Source organism: Tubulanus polymorphus, chromosome 9 (genome assembly GCF_964204645.1).
Source record: "Tubulanus polymorphus chromosome 9, tnTubPoly1.2, whole genome shotgun sequence".
NCBI lineage: Eukaryota > Metazoa > Nemertea > Palaeonemertea > Tubulaniformes > Tubulanidae > Tubulanus > Tubulanus polymorphus.
The window spans coordinates 14199192-14221225 of NC_134033.1; the positions used below are offsets into that span (position 1 = coordinate 14199192).

Consider the following 22034-nt stretch of genomic DNA (forward strand, 5'->3'; position numbering starts at 1 on the left):
CACTTCGTATCAAAATTCAGTAACCCCCCTTCCCCAATAGAGGCACGTAATTTATGAAGGCTCCCTTGGGACTTCTCAGAATCTGGCGGCTGGTGAAGTAGAACCGACTCTCGGTCATTCGTAATATAGCAGCAGTTAGAAAAGTGGGGAGGGGATATAGCATCATGACGCCATCTCCGGCTGTCTAGCGAGGTCGTCGCGACGGCAATAATAAATATATACACCAATAAACCAATCAAGTGAAATTTGTGTTGTATTTACAGATGATTTTATTTTTTTCGCGAATATTTACAAATACATATCATGGATCACCCCTAACGTGAACGATCTTCTCGAATCCCGCAGTAGATTTCATACATCCGTCGAGGGTAATTATAAAATATCCTCAGGAATCGAAGGAAACAAAGCCCCCTCTAAAAATATACACTGGGAGCAATACAGGAATGAAAACGAGATAGATACAAATAACGCTATTTAGACGAGATAGATACCGCACAGAACAACTTAATGAAATACAATATCAGCTTAAATTTACAGATTTCGATTTTTCGTTTGAAAAAGTAAATCTCGATTTCCAGTAATCAAAAAGCATGAAGTCGCCAACTGTAGCGAAAGCAAAAGTGCAAAAATATCAAAAGTTACGATTGAAACATTTCGTTGAAAAACGTTCAATAAACCCTTTACATTTCTGTTCATACCCAACAAATCGAATCAGTATTTCTCAAACTATATACGATATTTTGGCGGCCGCTTAATAAACAGCAGGCCTACGGATATTGCAAAACTATTTACATAAACGCTGCATCGGGAAGATTTACGTGATAATCTCCCAGTGACAGAAAGTAAATAAATAATCACCGCAGAAAAACCCATTCCGACAATTTTCATTTTCGATTTCGCCGCAATAAACAGGTTCTTACTGTATACGAAATAAAGTTTTCTAACGCAAATTCATGGAAAGTTTAAACAATAATAGATCGAGTTAAAAAATGCGCCCTTTCGCAAGAGAGAGAGAGAAAGGTTAATCGTACAATGTATTTACAGCAACAACAAAAAATATCGAAGCAACAAAAAAAAAACAAATCACTTAGATATCCCACTGAATACATGTTTTAAAGTATGAAATGTAAACATCTTTTTTTTTATCAGTTTCTTTGATCAGTTACTCAAGTTATAGACGACATATTGCGATAACAACTTTTTCTCACTATCGAGAAGTACATTCCATGAAATCTTAAACTATTCAGAATATATGCACACACATAATATAGACATCACTTGCTCTAAATCATTCGATGCTATATGAAGCGTTAAGCCCAATTAATTCTACATAACATGAATATTATTGAGTCGCGATATATTAAGTATGTAGAGTCAATATTGTCATATTTTCAATTGCAAACATCATTTTTCTGATGACGAAATACGTTAAATCTTACATCGAAATAGGCTTCAAAAACTTTCGTGCATTTGAGCACATCTGCACAGTCGAGACATCAAAAAAGTCTCAAGATTGGCCTCAAGTCGTTTGTTATGTTTGCAATCAGAAACCAAAATGAACTTACATTATTAGATCAGTAACAGAACAAACACTTAGCTTAAACTGGTCTTATGTTATCAGATTGGTTTTAGACTGGCTCGAACAGCTAGAGAACCCAGAATGAGCTTTAGACTGGTTTTAAATCTAAGCCTCGATTACCGAACTGGGTGATGACAACTCAATAATTTACTCTTTATCACTATCGTCGTCTTCGGCCGAGAATGTCGGACTAGTCGGTGTATATTTCGGAGTAGGGGTTGACGGCGAGTAACTCGGACTCGACGGCGAGTACCCGGGACTCGTCGGACTATACGTCGGCGACGTCGGTGTGTACTGCGGACTCGACGGACTGTACGACGGACTCGCCGGACTGTATTGCGGACTGCTCGGCGAATACGTCGGACTCGCCGGTGAATACTGCGGCGACGCCGGACTACTATACTTGGTCGATCCGCCGGGACTGTATTCCGGCGACGACGGACTGTATTTCGGCGAGGTTGGTGTGTAGGTCGGCGATTGCGGACTGTATTTCGGACTCGTCGGACTGTACGACGGACTCGTGGGTGAATATTTCGGAGATGTCGGCGTGTATTGTGGAGACGAAGGGCTGTAAGATGGTGAAGTCGGACTATAAGAAGGCGATGTTGGACTATATTTCGGAGAGCTTGGGCTGTAACTCGGTGAACTCGGAGAGTAACTAGGGCTAGTCGGACTGTAACTAGGACTTGTCGGGCTGTAACTAGGAGAGCTTGGAGAGTACGAAGGACTCGTCGGACTGTAACTAGGACTTGTCGGACTGTAGCTGGGGCTGGTAGGAGAATAGCTCGGACTAGTTGGACTGTAACTCGGGCTAGTCGGGCTGTAACTTGGAGACGTAGGACTATAACTCGGACTGGTCGGGGAATATGAGGGACTAGTCGGGCTGTAACTAGGTGAAGTCGGACTGTAACTCGGACTAGTCGGACTATAGCTCGGCGATGTCGGACTGTAGCTCGGCGAAGTCGGACTATAACTTGGTGAAGTCGGACTATAACTCGGAGATGTCGGACTATAGCTCGGGGATGTTGGAGAGTAGGATGGACTTGTCGGACTGTAACTAGGACTAGTCGGACTGTAACTCGGACTCGTAGGGCTATAACTCGGACTTGTCGGACTGTATTTCGGCGAGGTCGGTGAGTACCCACCACCCGGACTAGAGGGCGAGTACCCGGGACTCGTAGGCGAGTAACTCGGACTATCCGGGGTAACGCTCGGAGAACTCGGCAGATAACTGGGAGATTGCGGCGAGTATCGCGGAGACAGCGTACTCACACCCGGACTCGGAATATACGGACTCGACGGCGATCCTGGAGATCCCGGCTGCGGAGACCAACCCGGACTGTACGCCGGACTGAAACCGCTCTCGCTGGCATTCGACGGGGAAAACCCGGCAGCATTCGGCGTCATACCGCTGCCGATACCGGGCGACCACGCGCTCGCGTAACCCGGGGTCGCCCCGGAGCCCCACGGCGTCATCTGAGGCGACATACCGGCCGACGATGGACTCGCTCCCGCTCCGAAAAACATACCAGTCGCGCCACCTATAAATAGAAAACAACAACACAATCAATAAGACATTCAAAATATCAAGGAATGTAAAATTCAAAACGTAGCTTCATTCGTTTTAATTAAAATGAAGAACAAAGCGCACGACCCAATTCCACACTTCAGAACCCAATTCCACATTTCAGTTCCACAATTCAGGACCCAATTCCACATTTCAGGTATCAGTTCCACAATTCAGGACCCGATTCAACACTTCAGAACCCAATTCCACATTTCAGTTCCACAATTCAGGACCCACTTCCACATTTCAGGTATGAGTTCCACGCTTCATGACCTAATTTCACTGTTTTTGGTTACATTTCCAATCTAATAACCCCTCTTGCGAAATAGGGTCTAGACAACCCGCTTACAACGCTGCGGGGTAGTCGGGGAAACTTACCGGGACCCATCATGCCCAGATTCGTCGGTATTTCCATTCCGTGTTTACACTTCTCGGCGTCGAGCATCAAATCGAAGCAGCCGGTACCGATGCGCGCCAGCTGACCCAACATGATGTTCTCCGATACGCCTTTCATCGGATCGATCTCCGAGTGAGACGCAGCTTCCATCAGAATGTCAACCTGTACGAAATATAACATCAAATCTCAACGTCACTTTCACCAGTTTCAGGACTGCCGACCTCTCGGGCCGGTTGCACGGTCGTGACTTAAGTCCAAAAGTGGTCTCAAATCTCAAGACTGGTCTCAAGTTGTTAGATTCGCTATAGAACTAAGCGGGTCTTAGACTTTTCTTATGTCTACGACTATGCAACCAGCCCCGGAAAAATACCGGAAGACTCAAGTTGGATTCGAACAACTCGGATAACCGTTCAATTCTGATGTTTTTTAACACATCTTTTGTGACACTATATATGAAATACATAACATCCAACTCGGTAGTTTTCCCTGATTTCTTCATGCTAAAACACAAAATCCACCGAGTGAATCTGAGAAATTTCTTGGTTTAAAATTTTTACAATTTATCCATTTTTGTGAATCGCGTTTTGATATAGAAATGCTTGGTAAACAATTTATCCAATTTTTTTTTTTGTGCAAAATTTTGAATTTCCGAATAATTTGCAAAATTTGTCACGAATTCCCTGAGATTTTCTGATTCCCCGAGTTGTCCAGTTCAATGGCCTCCCTGTAAGATAACGCTTTCTCATTTTTCTACTAACCGTTTCCTCAAATGAACACCTCGCCAACGCGCCCGTCTCCTGCCTGTTGATACCATGACGCGTGATCGCCATCAGATGACCCTTCGCCGTCATAACGTCGCAAAGCAACGCCAGGTGGCGATAGTTGACGTACGAACCGTCGAACGATATGACCTGGTGCATCTCGCGTTCTATAGCCTTTCGCACGGCTTCGATGCCGAGAGCCTGTCGTCAAAAAACAACAACAAAAATAATCATCCATCGAAAAAAACAATTCATAGATTTAATAAATAGTCAAATTCACTTGTTGCAGTCTCTTCCCTCATTTCAATCATGGAATGGAAAGTGGCAAAGTGGTGACGAGGGAATGAGGGCAGAATGGCAATTAATCGTAGGTAGAATGGGAAGAGCAGAGTGGGAAAGGGTTAAACAGGAATAAGGAGTGAATTGGGAACAGATAAACTCGGAATGGATTAAATTGAAGGTGGCACGCGAAGGGGTGAAGCGAGAGGGACCAATAATGAAGTGGGATTGATTATGTACTTCGATTTAAATAAAAATTCTGTAAACTCGACCGCCGATCACTCAACTATATCTGTACCTAGATTTGCGATTTCAAAATCAAACCCCCTGTTTCGCTCCCGGCAGGTGTGGTGGGTTTGTAAGGGACGCTCAATCAAAAAATCGAACGAAATTTACCATCCAAATAAAAAACAGGGACAATCCCTATTTTAAGATTTAAAAAAAAAATTAAATAATAATAATAATCATAACTTTATTTTTTCCTTGGATCAGCGGGAAGGGTCTAACATACATCAGGGGTCAGTTTCATGAAAAAGTTTAAGCTTTAATCGGTTAAGTTTGAATTGTTGTCCTCATTGAAAACATCAGGTAACCGATGGCAATTACACTAAACATTTTGTCTAAACTTTTTCGTGAAACTTGGCCCAGGGTTTAATTCGAATAAACCGTTTCACACTTTAACATTTCGATGACGTTTAACACCGCGGATCAGTCGCAGCCGATCGGTTGTTCACTTACCGAGAATATTTCGACGATGTCGTTCGAAACCGTGCGCACCGGGTCGACGTCTCGTACGCTGAGAACTTTCATCAAACTCGCTCCGTCCGTTTCCAGAATCCATTCCTGTAACATCTTGAAGTCGCCGTCGTCGGTGATGACCACGCGCTTTTTGTCGTCGGTTTTCGGTAAATGCATGTAAACCTAAATAACACAATAAGACAGAAATTACCGTAACGGGAAAAATTACATTTTTTCGATTCATTCCTAGATCCGTCGTTCTCCGCAATACGTTTCAGAGCGGCGGCCACCCCTTTCATTTTTACATCCACACCTCATAAAACATCTTCAGCCTCTAACTGAGTGGATGTTAATATTCAAACAATGCTGATAATTGCCTTGAAACATATTGAGCTACTGTGAAAAATAGAAGATAACAAACACCAAAATCTTCGGTATTTTTGGGGTGTCGAAAGCAACACTTCAGCAGCCACGATGTCATAATGCAGTCCCTTTAAAATTCCAGAATACGAAGAACAGAGATTCCATCAGCAGGCTAGGTAGAGTCGAAATCAATTCATCGACGAATCGAAGCGTCTGCCATCATGAAGACTTCCGATACTAACCTTGGAAATTTGTTCGATGCCTTGAAGCGTCATATCGCTGAGTAAGTTAGCTTCGATACATCGTAGGAACATGTCGTCTTCCATTTTATCGGCGACTTCTTCATCCTAAACAAAACGGGAAGCGTTTACTCTAACAGCCTAACGTCCAAAAACAGTACGAAACTCATCGCATTCAGAAAGGCACAGGTATCAATCTGCTTTCTAAACCGTTTCTAGATATTTGATATTTTATCTACTTTCTTCTGAATTATCATCTTCCTAGATTTGTGTGTTAAGGACTTTACCCAAGACATCTTTAATTGAAAATGAACTAAAAACACCGGACATTAGACATTTTATCAGCACACTTTTAAAAACTGATCATAGAGGCTTCAAACTATGTACAATAGCGATGTCTGAAAGGGTCTATGCAGCAGATTGTCCCCCATTCCGGTGAGTTCACGTTTCTAAAGACTAGACAAAGGATGTGCACTGACTTGAATCCCGGTCGGTCTCGAGAACCCGAGTCAATTTCACTCTCTCTCTCTCTCTACGATCTTAGACTTTTCTTACCTCTCCGAATTTACCCTCGTCGGAATTCATAATTCGAATTCGCAGAACCAGTTTCTCGGCGTTGTCGTCGTTGAAAATACAATTCAAATCATCGCCGAAACCTGTCGCAGAAAAACGAACGTTTATTAAAGATAACACTTTCTCGGATAACAATTTTCTCGATTACAACCGGCATAGTCCCTACAGATCGGTCATTCCTGGATATATGGAGTTTTAAAGGAGAAAATTTAATATTTCAAGGAAGCGTCTGCATCGCTTTTATAGCTTTTAATTACAGTAGACTCCTTAAACTGTACTGTGTATCCCAGTAAACCTTTAAAGGTGGTGGTTTTTAATAAGCAAATTTTCATCCTTGACATTTCTAAACTCTAAGTCTCTTTAGTAACTATTAAACTAAGTTTCTAATTCGGTATCCGCATAATATGGAAATAGAACAATCTAATTGCCTGTTTCTCAAAATCAAAGGAGTTTCAAAGTAGTTTCTGACATTGTGCTCAAATGTTGAACTTTCAAGCCCCTTCAGAAGAATTTGGAAAAGGATTTTATAAGTGAATCGAGGAACCATCGAGACCCTGACCAGTACTGTACTCATACTCACCGGCCGTAATCTTCTCGGAAATCTGTTCCATCGTCAATTTCTTGTCGGTCATACGTTTACGATCCAACTCGAGACGCAGCAACCACGGTGAGATACGCGCCGGGTCGAAGTCGGGCATCTCGTAGTAGATGTTCACGAACTCTTGATCTTCCTGAATGACGGTGCTCTGCGGCTCCGGGTCGTAGTAAATAGCCGTGTTCGCGACGACCTTACGCAAGGTCGTGTGCTCCAGACGACACAACACATCCTACAGGACAGGAATACACTCTTATGATAGAATAGCATCAATAAATGTTGCCATTTATAGGTAAAAGTTTAATTTATGGTCGGAAGCAGACTATTTTTACATAGACACTTTCATCATCTACAAAGAAAACTTAAATCTAGTTGAATCATTAAACAATGATATAGACAGTGTCGTCATCTAAGGGTTAAGTTTTATCTAATAGCAGACTACCGGGTATTTCAGGGTGCCAATCTTCTGCCAATTTACAAACTCGCTGAGTTTTCCCGATTGTTCAATGTTTAATCAGAAAATTTGCCCAGTTATTTCTTGGTTTAAGAATATAATGATTTATCCAATTTTCATGAATAATGCCCGGTCAGTTATGCAGGTTTTTTGTGAAATTTGTCAAATTCCCTCTTCCCCCGATTTCTTATTAGATTTTTCTGATTCCCAGAGTTTTCCGGGTCAGTGGCGCCACCCTATATCAGTTGTGATACATATTGATTGATATAGAGAAGGTTGCCATCTATCAGGAAGAGCTTAGTTTACGAGGTAGCAAACAATCTTAACACCATACGCCAAAAGAAAACTCTTGCAGGGCGTGTTTCTCCTACCTTGGCTTTCTCGGCGTCTCTAGCCGCCTGACCGGTCAGGAATACGGTCAACGACGGAGTCTTCGGCCGTTTCGAGATGTTGATGATCTCCTTCAAACGCGGCACACCGAGCGTGACGTTTTTAGCGGACACACCGGCGAAATGGAAAGTGTTCAGCGTCATTTGAGTGGCCGGTTCTCCGAGAGACTGAGCGGCTAATGCACCGACCATCTCACCCGGTTGTACCTAAAATATCAAATACATGTATGTAAAATTGCTGGAAAACCTTATTCTAACCTTAACTTCAGGGCCAATGAACCAGTTTTTCAGTTGTGGGTTTGACAGTTGTGCAGGTTTAATATGACTCTGGATCCAGTTCCACAGTGGTGTGTTTGAATTGAACTATGGATCCAGTTCCACAGTTTTGAGGGTTCAATTTGACTGCAGGCCCAGTTCCACAGTTATGTGTTTGAGCTAACTCTGGACTCTAGGCCTAAATTCCACAGTTTTTGTGATTTTGAGCAAATTTATTTCAACGAAGAACTGCAGACGAGCAGAACTCTCAAAATGATGATTCCATGTCTACTTGACTTTCACTTACGTGCGCTTGTTGGAAACGCGTTTCGACCTCGCCGAGCAACCACTCGAACGCCTCGGTCGACAGACGGTACTCCTCGGCGACGCGACGCGAACACAACACCGACCTCACGAGGATATTGATGAGGATCGTCGCGTTGTAGTTCGCCTGCTTACTCAGATGATCGCCGCCGTTCACGATGACGAACTTCTTGCTCAACTCGCGAACGCCCTCGATCACCTTCACCGGGTGAAGGTCGACCGGTTTGCGCGCGTCGATGCGGAAGATCTTCTGCGCGTTCCAGATCAACCGCTGCAGGTTACACGGCAGCACCACCTGGCGACAAAAAACAGACTCATTTAAGAAGCAAGTTGAAAAGGCAAAATTGGACTGACTGATAATTGTTAAACTCATACAAAAATGAAATCATTTTTTGACTTAAAGTTACGGAAAGGAATAGCAGTAGTAACACAACTATCAAATATCTATTTGTCTCTTATAAACCTGGGCCCGGTTTCATAGACTCAGTATCAAAGTTATCCCTACGGGTAAATCCTCAATCTGGGTAACAACCACCATAGTAACAATGAGAAACCATGGTTATAACCGACGAATTTCAAAATATCCCCACGGACTACTTTTCGTCGACATCTATGAAACCCAGCCCAGGCAGCTTTACGCCTTAATGAGAAACTTAGCAATCAGTAATAGAATACTATGTTTAAGTAGGGGTATGTTTCGATTCATTTCTTGAAAAGGACTCGAGGAGTAGAGTCGAAATGGATTGTAATGATGCGAAATACGCAATCAAAATTATTCAATTGTCATGAAGATCTTGATAGTTGCGTTTTTACTATTATTTTCGGACTTCCTAACGCATATTTTCCAATCCTTAATTCGGACTTCGATTTTGTCGGTACCAGTTTGTCCGAATCAGGCAAGGTTTATCGCATACGGCCCCCGAGACCGCATCGAACGCGATTGCGATCTTTTCGAATACGATTCATCGTGAAAGTACTCGGTAAAACGCACCTTACTGTCGCCGGTCGGGAAAATCTGCCGCGCGATTTCGCGATCTTCCTTGAGCAATTCGAACTCCTTCTCGAGTTCGGCCTGCGCGTACGCGTCACCTTGTATATCACGGATGACATCCTCGGTCAAACATCTCTTCAGTAACCTACGTATAACAAGGGCCAAAGTAAACGACAAGTTAAATTTTTCATAATTTTTTGTCACTCTGTATTTTCCATATTGTCAATTTCTCCAGCGATTCAAATATAAACGTTTTGATTTTTTGAATTTTTCTATAAGCTGGATGCAGATGTCTATTTTTTGCTGAGGGCAAGGAGACAATTGGCAGTTCAAAAAGTCCTCAGAAAATTGATCGAATCACATGATCATTAATCATATAGCAGTTGAACTAAATCATTCATCACTGGACATACATTGGATTGGATTGTACAGATTACTATCATAATCTTGACTTGTTGGGTCCTAACTCAAAAATTGGTTTCAAGTCACTAGATTAACTACAGTCAAACCGGCTTAATCCAGATTTCGGTCTAATCCGGACAATGAATTATAATTGCACACGGACTGATTTAAAGTTTTTGACCTGCACACAACATCAGTAATTCTATAACTTATAAATCTATATTCAATAATATACAAATGAATTTCGAAGTAAAGTATTTAGGTGGTGTTAATCCAAATCAAAAAGGATTTTATCCGGGGGGCTATTGTCCGGAGGGCAGTTGTCCTAGAATCGATTCAAATGTCGTTCGTACCTTTCGTCGTTGATGTTGAATCGGAATCGTCGATCGAACGCCGCGTCCGACGGCTTCAACGACGGCAGATTCTGGAACTCGACGTGAGTCGCGTCGAGGCCGTCCTCGCCGTAACGCAGCTGTATCAACTGTTCGACCTGATTACGCACGGTGCCGTCGTACTTCACCATCACGCTCTCCATCGCTTTGATCAGACGACGCTGGATGTAGCCGGTCTCGGCCGTTTTCACCGCCGTATCGATCAGACCCTCGCGACCGCCCATCGCGTGGAAGAAGAACTCCGACGGCGTCAGTCCGGCGAGGTACGAGTTCTCGACGAAGCCTCGCGACTCCGGACCGTAGTCGTCTTTGATGAAGTGAGGCAGCGTACGGTGGCGGAAACCGAACGGGATTCGTTTACCCTCGACGTTCTGCTGCCCGACACAAGCAATAACCTACAAACAATAGACAGCGAACTGAATCAACAAGACTGAAACATTCTATTAGTTCTGTATAAACAGATCAACTTCTAAGGCCAACCCGTTAACCCTTTCAGTGCGTCTACACCGCAGTGCGGTGTATAAATCAGTGATAGATTTTGCTAGTACACCGCACTGCGGTGTATTGATGTAATTTGTAATTAGTAATTATCTCTCTTGAAAAATGGCAGCATGTGTCAAACATAGTGAAATACTGGTAACTAACGATACATCGCACCGCAGTGTAGACGCACTATAGTGGTATTCCCGTTGTTCAGCACACTAGGGTGGAATTTTTTGGAATTTTCAAATTATCTCCAGCACTATAGGGTATTAATTAGTCAGCACTGAAAGGGTTAATAGAGACTTAGTTGAGTCCAAAAGTGGTTTTAAATGTTTGAACTGGTCCTTAGACAAGGTTTAAACAGTCTTGAGTCAAGACCACTTTAAAGACTCCAAGTGTCAGTTCCATAGTGATGGCTTAGACTTATACTATACTATACGACAAACGCGCACCTGTGAAATATTAATTTTTGACCCCTTCGAACCGGCGACCACCATAGATTTGAAATTGTTGAATTCGGACAGGGATTTCTGCGCCGAGCTACCGGTTTTATCACGAGCGTCGTTCAAAATTCTGTTCACCTGAAACACAAAGAAACAATGATCAGAGTCAAACAGAAGTTACGTCATCAGGCCAGCGTTCAAGATCAATCACTACACGGGGTGAGAACCCGGGGACTAGTAGCTCAAAATTTGGTTTAAGATAACCAGTAAATAGCACAGAAACAATGAACTTTCAATTATGTCACTATGTCATCTATCTGGTTAACTGTGACCAACGTTTGAGCAACTAGCCCCTGATCTAATCAGGTCCAGGCTAAAGGTTTACTCCGAAATATAACTCAAGATACCCGATCAAACCAGGTCCATGTGCCACAATAATCCCTAGGGCCAATATTTATTAGACCAGGCTTATTTTTTAGGGGTACAGCAACTCAAGATCAGTCTAGAAAACCGAGCCCAAGTTAAAGATATTATACCAGGCCCATGTTTATTTCTAGGGATGACTCAGATACCTCAGGGCCTAGTTTTACAAATTTAGCTCTAGGTTTAACTCAGGATAACCGGGCCATAAAACAAGTCCCGGATTGAGGATATACCCCGAGGGGGGTTTACGCTTACATGATTCTCGAACGTCTGCCTCAACGTGTTACCGGGCGTCGGCTCCAGTTCGTCGTTGTGCGCTTTCTCGATGACCTCGATCACGTCGTTTTTCGCTTTACGAATCGTCGACTGGATCTCTTTATACGTCTGCTGATCGGCGATCGTGTCGCCGATGCCGATCGAGTGACCTTCCAGCAGCAGCCAGTTGTTCACGACCGTTTGAATGTTACCGTAGAACAGCCCAGCGTCCTGGTGGCCCTCTTCTAACATGACGATATGCAGCAGCGAGCCGCTCGACGCACCCAGAGATTTCTTACACAGAATACCGCAGATCAGTTCACCATCTTCGACCAATACCTTCAAAAAGAGAATATAAATACAGGTTCTAATATCAGTACGATGTTGTGTTGGGCCTCACCTCTAGAGGACTTAAATTGTTTTTGTTGACTATCAAGACATTATTACTAAATGTTAGACTTCAAAACGTCCTCAGATTATTTATAGAATCAAATGTAGTTTTCATATAGCAGTTGAACAATAAATTCATCATCACAGGATCAGAGGTTCGAAGGGGGAGGGGGCTGGCGGTTGAGGGGTCTGACAAGAATCTTAAGGATTCAAAGGTTTTACTTGCGTAATAACAAAATGTCCTCAGATTATTTCTAGAATCAAATGTATAGTTTTCATATAGCAGTTGAACAATAGTTCATCATCACTGGAACAAAGGTTGAAAGGGGGTGGGGCTGGTGGTAGAGGAATCTCCTCATGACAACAATCTAAAGGATTCAAAGGTTTTACTTGAGTAATGATGAAATGTCCTCAGATTATCTTTAGAATCAAATGTATATTCTTCATAAAGCAGTTGAACAATAGTTCATCATCACAGGAACAGACACTTGGAGGGATGAGGGTTGGTGGTTCAGGGGTCTCGTTACGACAATCAATAGGATATCAAAAATTAAATAAATGTCCTCAGATTGTCTTTAGAATCAAATGTATATTCTTCATATAGCAGTTGAACAACAGTTCATCATCACAGGAACTGAGAAGGGTGAGGGGTTGAGGGATCTCCTCATGGTAACAATCTAAAGGATTCAAAGGTTTTACTTAACCCTTTCAGTGCGTCTACACCGCAGTGCGGTGTATGAATCAGTGATAGATTTTGCTAGTACACCGCACTGCGGTGTATTGATGTAATTAGTAATTTGTGATTATCTCTATTGAAAAATGGCAGCACCTGTCAAACATAGTGAAATACTAGTAACTAACGATACACCGCACTGTGGTGTAGACGCACTATAGTGGTATTCCCATTGTTAAACACACTAGGGTGGAATTTTTTAGAATTTTCAAATTTTCTCCAGCACTATAGGGTATTAATTAGGCAGCACTGAAAGGGTTAAAGAATAATGATAAAATGTCCTCAGATAATCTTTAGAATCAAATGTACATTCTTCATATAGCAGTTGAACAATAGTTCATCATCACAGAAAAGAAACTCAGAGGGATGAGGGGTTGGTGGTTCAGGGGTCTCGTTACGACAATCAATATATCAAAACTTAAATAAATGTCCTCAGATTATCTTTAGAATCAAATGTATATTCTTCATATAGCAGTTGAACAATAGTTCATCATCACAGGAACTGAGAAGGGTGAGGGGTTGAGGGATCTCCTCATGGTAACAATCTAAAGGATTCAAAGGTTTTACTTAACCCTTTCAGTGCGGTGTATGAATCAGTGATAGATTTTGCTAGTACACCGCACTGCTGTGTATTGATGTAATTAGTAATTTGTAATTATCTCTATTGAAAAATGGCAGCACCTGTCAAACATAGTGAAATACTGGTAACTAACGATACACCGCACTGTGGTGTAGACGCACTATAGTGGTATTCCCATTGTTCAACACACTAGGGTGGAATTTTTTAGAATTTTCAAATTTTCTCCAGCACTATCGGGTATTAATTAGTCAGCACTGAAAGGGTTAAAGAATAATGATAAAATGTCCTCAGATAATCTTTAGAATCAAATGTATATTCTTCATATAGCAGTTGAACAGTAGTTCATCATCACAGGAACAGAAACCCAAGAGGGATGAGGGGTTCGTGGTTCAGGGGTCTCGGTACAACAATCAAAACAATAAAATTGTCGATATTTTTGGTGTTTTCTGAATGATAAACTAACCTTCGTATCTCCGGGACTGATCCATTTATACGGGCCGTTATCCTCGTCGTCCGGGTGAATACTGTGAGTACGCACGCAGTTCACGCGGCCCGGTATAATCAACGAGAACAACTGTTTACCGGTCCACAGCGGCTTCGGCTTCAGTATAGCCGGCTGCGGCAAGTGACCGTCCCAACGCGGCAGAAACATCAACAACGTCATTATCTCCGACTAGAAACAGCGAGATAATCAATATTTACGATCGTATACAGGATGGCCACCTTTATTTGACTTGCTTGTCCCATGACACGCAAGTTGTTTTCCATGACATGATCTGCTCAGAATCCAATCAATGAACTCAGTCAAATACGTAAGACAGATGGAAACATCGTTTACTTCCATTAATTGGTCTATTAACCCGCCCAAGATTTCTTGGGCGGCCACCAGTCGATAGATCTAGCCAATCAGGGGCCAGTTGCTCTAAACCGACGGAAAAATAGCTTAGTATTTCAATTGTCACTACGGCAAACCAACATTTGGGCAACTGGTGCCTGATGCATTGCGATGGTTGAGCGAATCTGCCAGTGAAATTCAACGCATCTGATTGGTTTAATACACTGGTGGCCGCTGAGGAACCTGTCCGCCCAGGATATCTCAATAGATCATTGCAGCTTGGGTTTGGGTTGGCAATCAAACCCTGGCAAGCGAGGATTCTATAGACTGGCGTCAGCGCAATACGTACCCGATCTAGAAACACGTCTCGTTTTGTCATTTTACGGACAGCGCACAACGTGTCCTGCACGATACCCATCACCGGACGATTAGACTGAGGCGTAATAATCAAACGCGGCACGATCGCCAGCTCCTGGATCTCGGCGCGAGTTTCCAACGACTGCGGTAGATGCAGGTTCATTTCATCGCCGTCGAAATCAGCGTTATACGGAGTGGTTACACTAGAAACACGATTAAAAACATCTCAAATCAATGGAAAGCTTCGAGACCATCCAAAAAAATCAACACCTGGCTTATACATTAAGTTGTGGGTACAAGAACCCAGTTACACAATATTTGCAGGATAAATTTGATCAGTCATGTGGCTTTAATTTGAATATGGACCCATTTTCACAGTTTTGTGAGATTAATTTGATTTTAGATCAAGTTCGACAGTCGCGTGGGTTTAATTTGAATCTCGACCCATTTTCACAGTTATGCGGGTTTAATTTGAATCTGGACCCAGTTCCACAGTTGCGTGGGTTTAATTTGGTCCCAGACCCAGTTCCACACTTCTGAGAATTGTTCAAACAAATTCATCATTGATGTAGGCAAAATTTCTCCGTGGAACTGGGCCCTACGTATAATATTCATCACATATACAGAAATAAGGCGCTTCACCGGCAGCTGATGACTGAACATACCTGAGGTTCATTCGGAATGTCGACCACGGTAATACTTTCACGTAATGACCCATCATACTCATTTTATGCAGCGTCGGTTGCCGATTGAAGATGATAGTGTCGTTGTCCTGCATGTGCCGTTCAACCTACGAAAAAATAAACGACGAATATACAGATCTCGAGCGATATTATTTCAGATTTTTTCTCTATCGACGATTTCTTTCTCGCGTCGTTGAAATTCTCATCGACTCACCTTGTAGCCGTATTGCAGGTGAAGATCGGACGCCTTCGGGTGAAATCGTAGATCGATACGTTCTCCGTTGTCGCGTATGATATACTTCGCGCCCGGATACTGATTCGGACCTCTTTGCACGAGTTCGTGTAGTCTAGAAAAACATTTACGCCGCGTTTAGAATAATCAGACAACCCCGCTAGATTTTTTCCTCAAATTAAGACGCATTTAAGCGACCAAAAAGGGATATTTATATTAAAACTTCAGAAATTCAACAATTTTTCACTATTCTTCTAATTTTTTATCTTCCACACTTAATCATAAGTGTCCAGAACTCATCATCGACATTTTTGATCGAAAATGAACCACAAACACCAGACATTAGACATTTCACCAGCTCACTTTCAACTGATCATCCACACTTTAGATGAGATCAGAACTTTAATTTTTAACTCAAAATGAACTACAAACACTAGACATTAAAAATTTGAACTACAGATATTAGATCAGATATTAGACATTTTTTCAGTACTCTTTCAAAAACTGATCATCCACACTTCAGACTATAATAGCGAATAAATGAAGTTGGTTCCAGGCCAGAGGGTCGCGGGTTCCTGCCTTACGTACCTGTCGATGTTAAACGGAGTAACTATTTCCGGGAATGTCATATTCTGCGCGATCGTACGCGGAACGCCGACTTGATTGATTCGCAAGTTCGGATCGGGAGTGATGACGGTTCGCGCCGAGAAATCCACACGTTTACCCATCAGGTTACCGCGTACGCGACCTTCTTTACCCTTCAAACGCTGCTTCACCGATTTCAACGGACGACCGGACTTTTGCACGGCCTACAAGAACATGACAAAAACATTTTACAAAAACTTTCTCAACTTTTTCAGCATCAGACTCAGGTATTCGAGGCGGGTCTAAGAGTCATATCGGGAATCAGGGTCCAGTTTCAGGAAAAAGTTTAAAGCTTCAAATCAGTTAAGTTTGAATTGTTGTCCTCGTTCACGATGTGAAGTAACCAATAGCAATGAGACCAGAATTTTGAGTTACACTTTTTTTGCGAAACTGGACCCAGGTCAATAAACTCTGGAATTTCCACATTTTTTACGACCTTGCAATTGGCCCTTTTCACATTTTTTTCACAATTCTTCGAGCAGTTTCTATTTTGTTAATAAATCTTTCACATTTTTCAATCAACTCGATCCCCTGTATATGAGAACTATTACCGGAAAAAACTCTCTAAGACGCCGACGAAGATTTAACCCTTTCAGTGCGTCTACACCGCAGTGCGGTGTATAAATCAATGATGGATTTTGCTAGTACACCGCACTGCGGTGTATTGATGTAATTAGTAATTATCTCTATTGAAAAATGGCAGAAAGTTTCAAACATAGTGAAATACTAGTAACTAACGATACACCGCACTGCGGTGTAGACGCACTATAGTGGTATTCCCATTGTTCAACACACTAGGGTGGAATTTTTTAGAATTTTCAAATTTTCTCCAGCATTATAGGGTATTAATTAGTCAGCACTGAAAGGGTTAAACCTCTGAATTCCAGTTCGAATATTTCACCGAGTTGATGCAGTTCCGACTTCAGAGGCATGATTATCAGATCCCAAGCCGGGATTTCGGTAATTACTAACCTTCGGTAAACCGGGCATTTCGTTATCGACCATCGTCGCGACGTGGAACTGTAACATCTTCACGTCCTCGGCGATGATGTGCGCGGCTGCTCCGTTCTGTTCGTTACGACGCAGTTGATTGTTCGCTTTGATTATATCGGCGAGTTTATGAGTTAAATCATCCTGAAATACGTGACGAAAAAATCAATGAGTCATTTCGACATCGATAACCGTCTCAAATCCCAGCAGCGTTTGTGAAACTACTACAGGGTCCCTACAGATCGGTCATTCCTGGATATAAGGAGTTTTCAAGGAAAAAATATCAAATTTCTGATTTAGGCGTAGTCTATTGTACTACAAACATTTCTAATTGCCTATTTCTAAAAATTTAAGCGGTTTAAATGGGCATTTGCTTTTGGAGTTTCAAGCACCTATAAAAGCAAGTGTAGAATGGATTTCTAAGGAATCAAGGAGTCATAGGGACCCTGTATTACAATTTGTAGATAATTCTACTAAACATTTATCTTAACTGAATTTCAATTTCAACCATTGGATAGTTCACTTACTGACAATCAAAAGTTCATTGTCACTACATCCGCCGGTTATCTTTAACCAACTTTAGAGAGCAACTGGCCCCAGAAAGATGATTGAGCTCAAAGACTAATAAAGACCGCTCTTTGCAATCCGTGCCACAGCGTTCGGGGTCGGGGGAACTCGGGAAAACTGTTATTTACCTGATTTCTGGCTGAACCGAACATGACGACCGCCGGTCGAACGCACAACGGGGGTACCGGTAAAACCGTACAGACCATCCAGTCCGGCCGCGACCAACGCGGGTCCATTCCCAAACACAAGCTGTCCTCGTCGGTGATATTCTTGAATATCTCGTAAACGCGGTCGGCGGTGAGGATGATCTTACGTTCCTGCGAGTCCTCGTTCACGTGTTTCCACTCGGCGACCAGCTCGAGCGCGGTGCGCTTGATTTTCGGTTGGTATCGACCGCAGCCGCCGTGACCGTGCTGAAACAAAACAACAACTCCGATAATCAGCGACACATCCCCGTAAATAACATATCAACATCTGCACGTACTGCGGCAAGCTAGGATTTCACTCTATGGCAAGTGAAGATCCACCAGGTATTGCTTGTATACAGTGCCCCATTTTGACTTTCTTTTTGCCCTTAAGACCAATCTTTAGACTACTTTTTTACCTAAGTTGAACCAGCCCCAGGTAAAAAGACTGGTCTTTAAGTTGTTAGATTGACTGAAATATAGTAAAACTATATTTCAGGCTATATTTCTAGACTGAAGTTAAACTATATTTCAGTCTATCTAACAACTTAAAACTGTTTTATGCACAAATGGACCCTCCGAGATACATTTTTAGTCGAGGCCGGGATGTTGTATCTACCCAGGGTTTATTCTCTACCTTTTTAGTCGGGGCCGGGGTGTTGGTAATTCAGGGTCTATTCTTACCTTTTTAGTCGAGGTCGGGATGTTGTATTGAGCCAGGGTCTATTCTTACCTTTTTAGTCGGGGCCGGGGTGTTGGTAATTCAGGGTCTATTCTTACCTTTTTAGTCGGGGCCGGGGTGTTGGTAATTCAGGGTTTATTCTTACCTTTTTAGTCGGGGCCGGGGTGTTGGTAATTCAGGGTTTATTCTTACCTTTTTAGTCGGGGCCGGGGTGTTGGTAATTCAGGGTTTATTCTTACCTTTTTAGTCGGGACCGGGGTGTTGGTAATTCAGGGTTTATTCTTACCTTTTTAGTCGGGACCGGGGTGTTGGTAATTCAGGGTTTATTCTTACCTTTTTAGTCGGGGCCGGGGTGTTGTCATCGTCGTTTTTGTTTTCCTCGTTCATTTTCGTGTCCATTTCGTCGCCGCCTTCGCAGATATTTTTCGCCTTGCAAATATCGTAAACGTGCGCGAGACGTTTACGCGACTGGCCCGACGTTTTCTTCAGAACGTCTTTCACTTTCGGATGATTCTGTAAAATAAGTGAAATATAGCAATATATACCGGTATGTAAAGATAGTGAATTCACTAGTTAACAAAATATGGAAATCTACTTATTTCAACTGCAGTTCAATCTAACGCAGATCTGTGGAACTTGCTCCAGAACTGCAGAACTGGGTTCACTCAGAACTATGGAATCAAGTTCAATCAGAACTGTGGAATTGAATCTTGCGACTCCTGAACTGTGGAACTTGCTCCAGAACTGCGTTCACTTAGAACTATGGAATCAGGTTCAATCAGAACTGTGGAATTGAACTGTGGAAATAGATCTTGGGACTCCTCAACTGTGGAACTTGCTACAGAACTGCGGAACTGGGTTCACTTAGAACTATGAAATGGGGTTCAATCAGAACTGTGGAATTGAACTGTGGAAATAGATCTTGGGACTCCTCAATTGTGGAAATAGATCTTGGGACTCCTCAATTGTGGAAATAGATCTTGGGACTCCTCAATTGTGGACATAGATCTTGGGACTCCTCAACTGTGGAACTGTATCTTCAAATTGAACTCCTGAAGTGTGGAACTGAATCTTGGGACTTTCGAACTGATTTCGGGATTCCCGAACTGGGACTGCTTATGTCTAGTCCAGGGGGGTGGCAGGTGCTCTACTCGCTCGTACTCACCATATCAACGAGTATCTTCGAGCAGAAGAAACAAACGCAGCGTAAAATCTTGATCGTCTTCGTGAAGAACCCGACGTGGAATACGGGCTTCGCGAGTTCGATGTGCCCGAAATGCCCGGGGCACTCGGTCATGTTTCCGGCGCACGTCTGACACCGAGCCGTACGATCTATAACGCCCTGACGCGGATCCATCAATCCGCCGAGCTTCGGACGTCCACCTTCCATCGTCTCGGAATATTTGATGCCTCCTTCGGTCACCGACATACGTTTCTAAAATGACAATATCACAAATTCTCGTTCATTAACAAAAAGTTCTTGATCAGTTTCAGTTTGAAATTTTGGGGAACTGTACTAAGGATTAGGGTTAATCAGTAACCTGAATCTGTGTGGTTTGGGTACGAATCCCAGGAGAGGAGGATGTATAATGAACTTTTTTATTGTTACTAAGCCAACACTCCAATGGTTAACTAACCAACTTTTGAGCAGCCGGCCCCTGAGGGTAAGGATGGTTAGGTTAGGTACATAGCTAAAGTGGCATCTAGTGTACTATTGCTCCAAAATTTTCATTCATCACATAAGACTATAGCCAGGGCCTTATACATGCTCATGAGAGGTGCCGGCAGAATAAGTTTTATTTCATGGCCCAGCATCGTGATAGCCTACAATATCTATGTCTTTATCTGGTTAAGAATAATGTCTAGCTTTCTCGACACTTTCTCCTCTACGTTCTAAAGGTTTTCATGTTGTTTTATTCTCAAAACTGGAGGGGGAAATATTCTGTAATTTTCTGTGCAGAAATTCATTCCAGTTCATTTTCATTTTCAATCTCATACATCCATAAATTGTGGAAGGAGTCCCAAAAATATTACTTGTGTTTAATAAAGGCAGCTTCATGGGATTGATGATGATGAGCTATTTATTTTCGAAATGACTGGGTCGGACAAGAGAAAACAAAGGGAGTTAACGGACAATTTCCACATATAAATAAAATAAATCTATATAATTTATTTATTCCGATAAATAGATAGGATACGTACAAGTTCGTCGGGACCGAGGATTCCGAACTGCATCTTTTTAACATCTCGTAATCGAGCCGGGGAATCAGAGGTCTGTCCAGCGCTTCCCGACGCCATTTTGTTTCACTCTGAGTTTCACAATCAACCAACCGAGCGACGACGCAATTTAATTCTTCAACTTGAAATATCTATCCGACAAAAAGTCGAATTCCAGTGAAATAACGACGATTCGACGCCGCCGCGTATATCTCAGCTAATTTTACACAGATTTTAATCGCTTTCGGTGTAATTATGAAAAACAGTAGCATGGAAGTTCGTTTCTTGGGTGTGCTGCTGTCGCCCGCTCAGGGCTTTCTGAGCTATGTGGGGCTGGTCCGCGCTATTTATAACAATTGACGCTGGTTCTGCTAAATATCTACCGAAACCGTCTAAACCGCTACTAAGTTCACGAGTCCGCAAATCGCGAGTATTTCGTTTTGGAGTCCGACGTTACGCGTACAAGAATCGAGTCCGACGCCGACACGGTGCAAGTATACTGATCGCCTGGAAGTATATGCCATATTCACGAAGCACTGCGTCAAAAGTTACGGGCGAAATTACTAACACGTTTACAACCTGTGCTCCGTGAGACTTCACACGTACGTGTGAATTTTACGGGCACGTAGGCTACAAAATGCCTGTCGCGGCCCGCTTAGCCCCTGGTCTCCCCCGTCACGACGAATGGATGGCCATATACCCGAAGTTGAAAATGAGCTATTCAAAAACCGTCTCCGATTTAGTTGATCTACGAACAGCAAGTGTTTGAAATCGGTTAAGAGGTACCCTTTTTGTCTAAGGAAAGAGTAGACCTCAGAAAAGGGCACTGTAACCAGCCATGAAGCGGCGGGGGGATACCAATAACACCGGCCCGAAAACTAACACAATGATTTATTTCATCAATTAAACAATCTCCGTCATAGTGATCTACACCCTAAAAGGAAGTACTTTAAAATCAGTACGCCTAGGGTGTTAAATTATGGTATATGCTAATAAAACGCACTACAGTTTGACTTAAGAAACGAGAAATTTATTT

At 42.7% G+C, this 22034-nt stretch overlaps 1 protein-coding gene across 1 annotated transcript; it reads right to left on the reverse strand.

Annotated features, from left to right (window-relative positions):
• Positions 1-47: 47 nt before the first annotated feature.
• On the reverse strand, positions 48-21300 carry LOC141911412 (DNA-directed RNA polymerase II subunit RPB1-like). The gene is made up of 23 exons (XM_074802420.1): positions 20984-21300; positions 19947-20216; positions 19115-19294; positions 18043-18327; positions 17330-17491; positions 16301-16521; positions 15695-15827; positions 15463-15587; positions 14790-15000; positions 14069-14278; positions 11903-12241; positions 11234-11362; positions 10260-10693; positions 9505-9649; positions 8497-8808; positions 7917-8141; positions 7077-7323; positions 6479-6579; positions 5927-6031; positions 5322-5504; positions 4302-4505; positions 3525-3705; positions 48-3120 (listed from the first exon to the last, which is right to left on the reverse strand). The coding sequence occupies exons 1-23, from the start codon at positions 21077-21079 to the stop codon at positions 1727-1729; spliced, it is 5892 nt and encodes a 1963-aa protein (XP_074658521.1). The 5' UTR covers positions 21080-21300; the 3' UTR covers positions 48-1726.
• Positions 21301-22034: the final 734 nt, after the last annotated feature.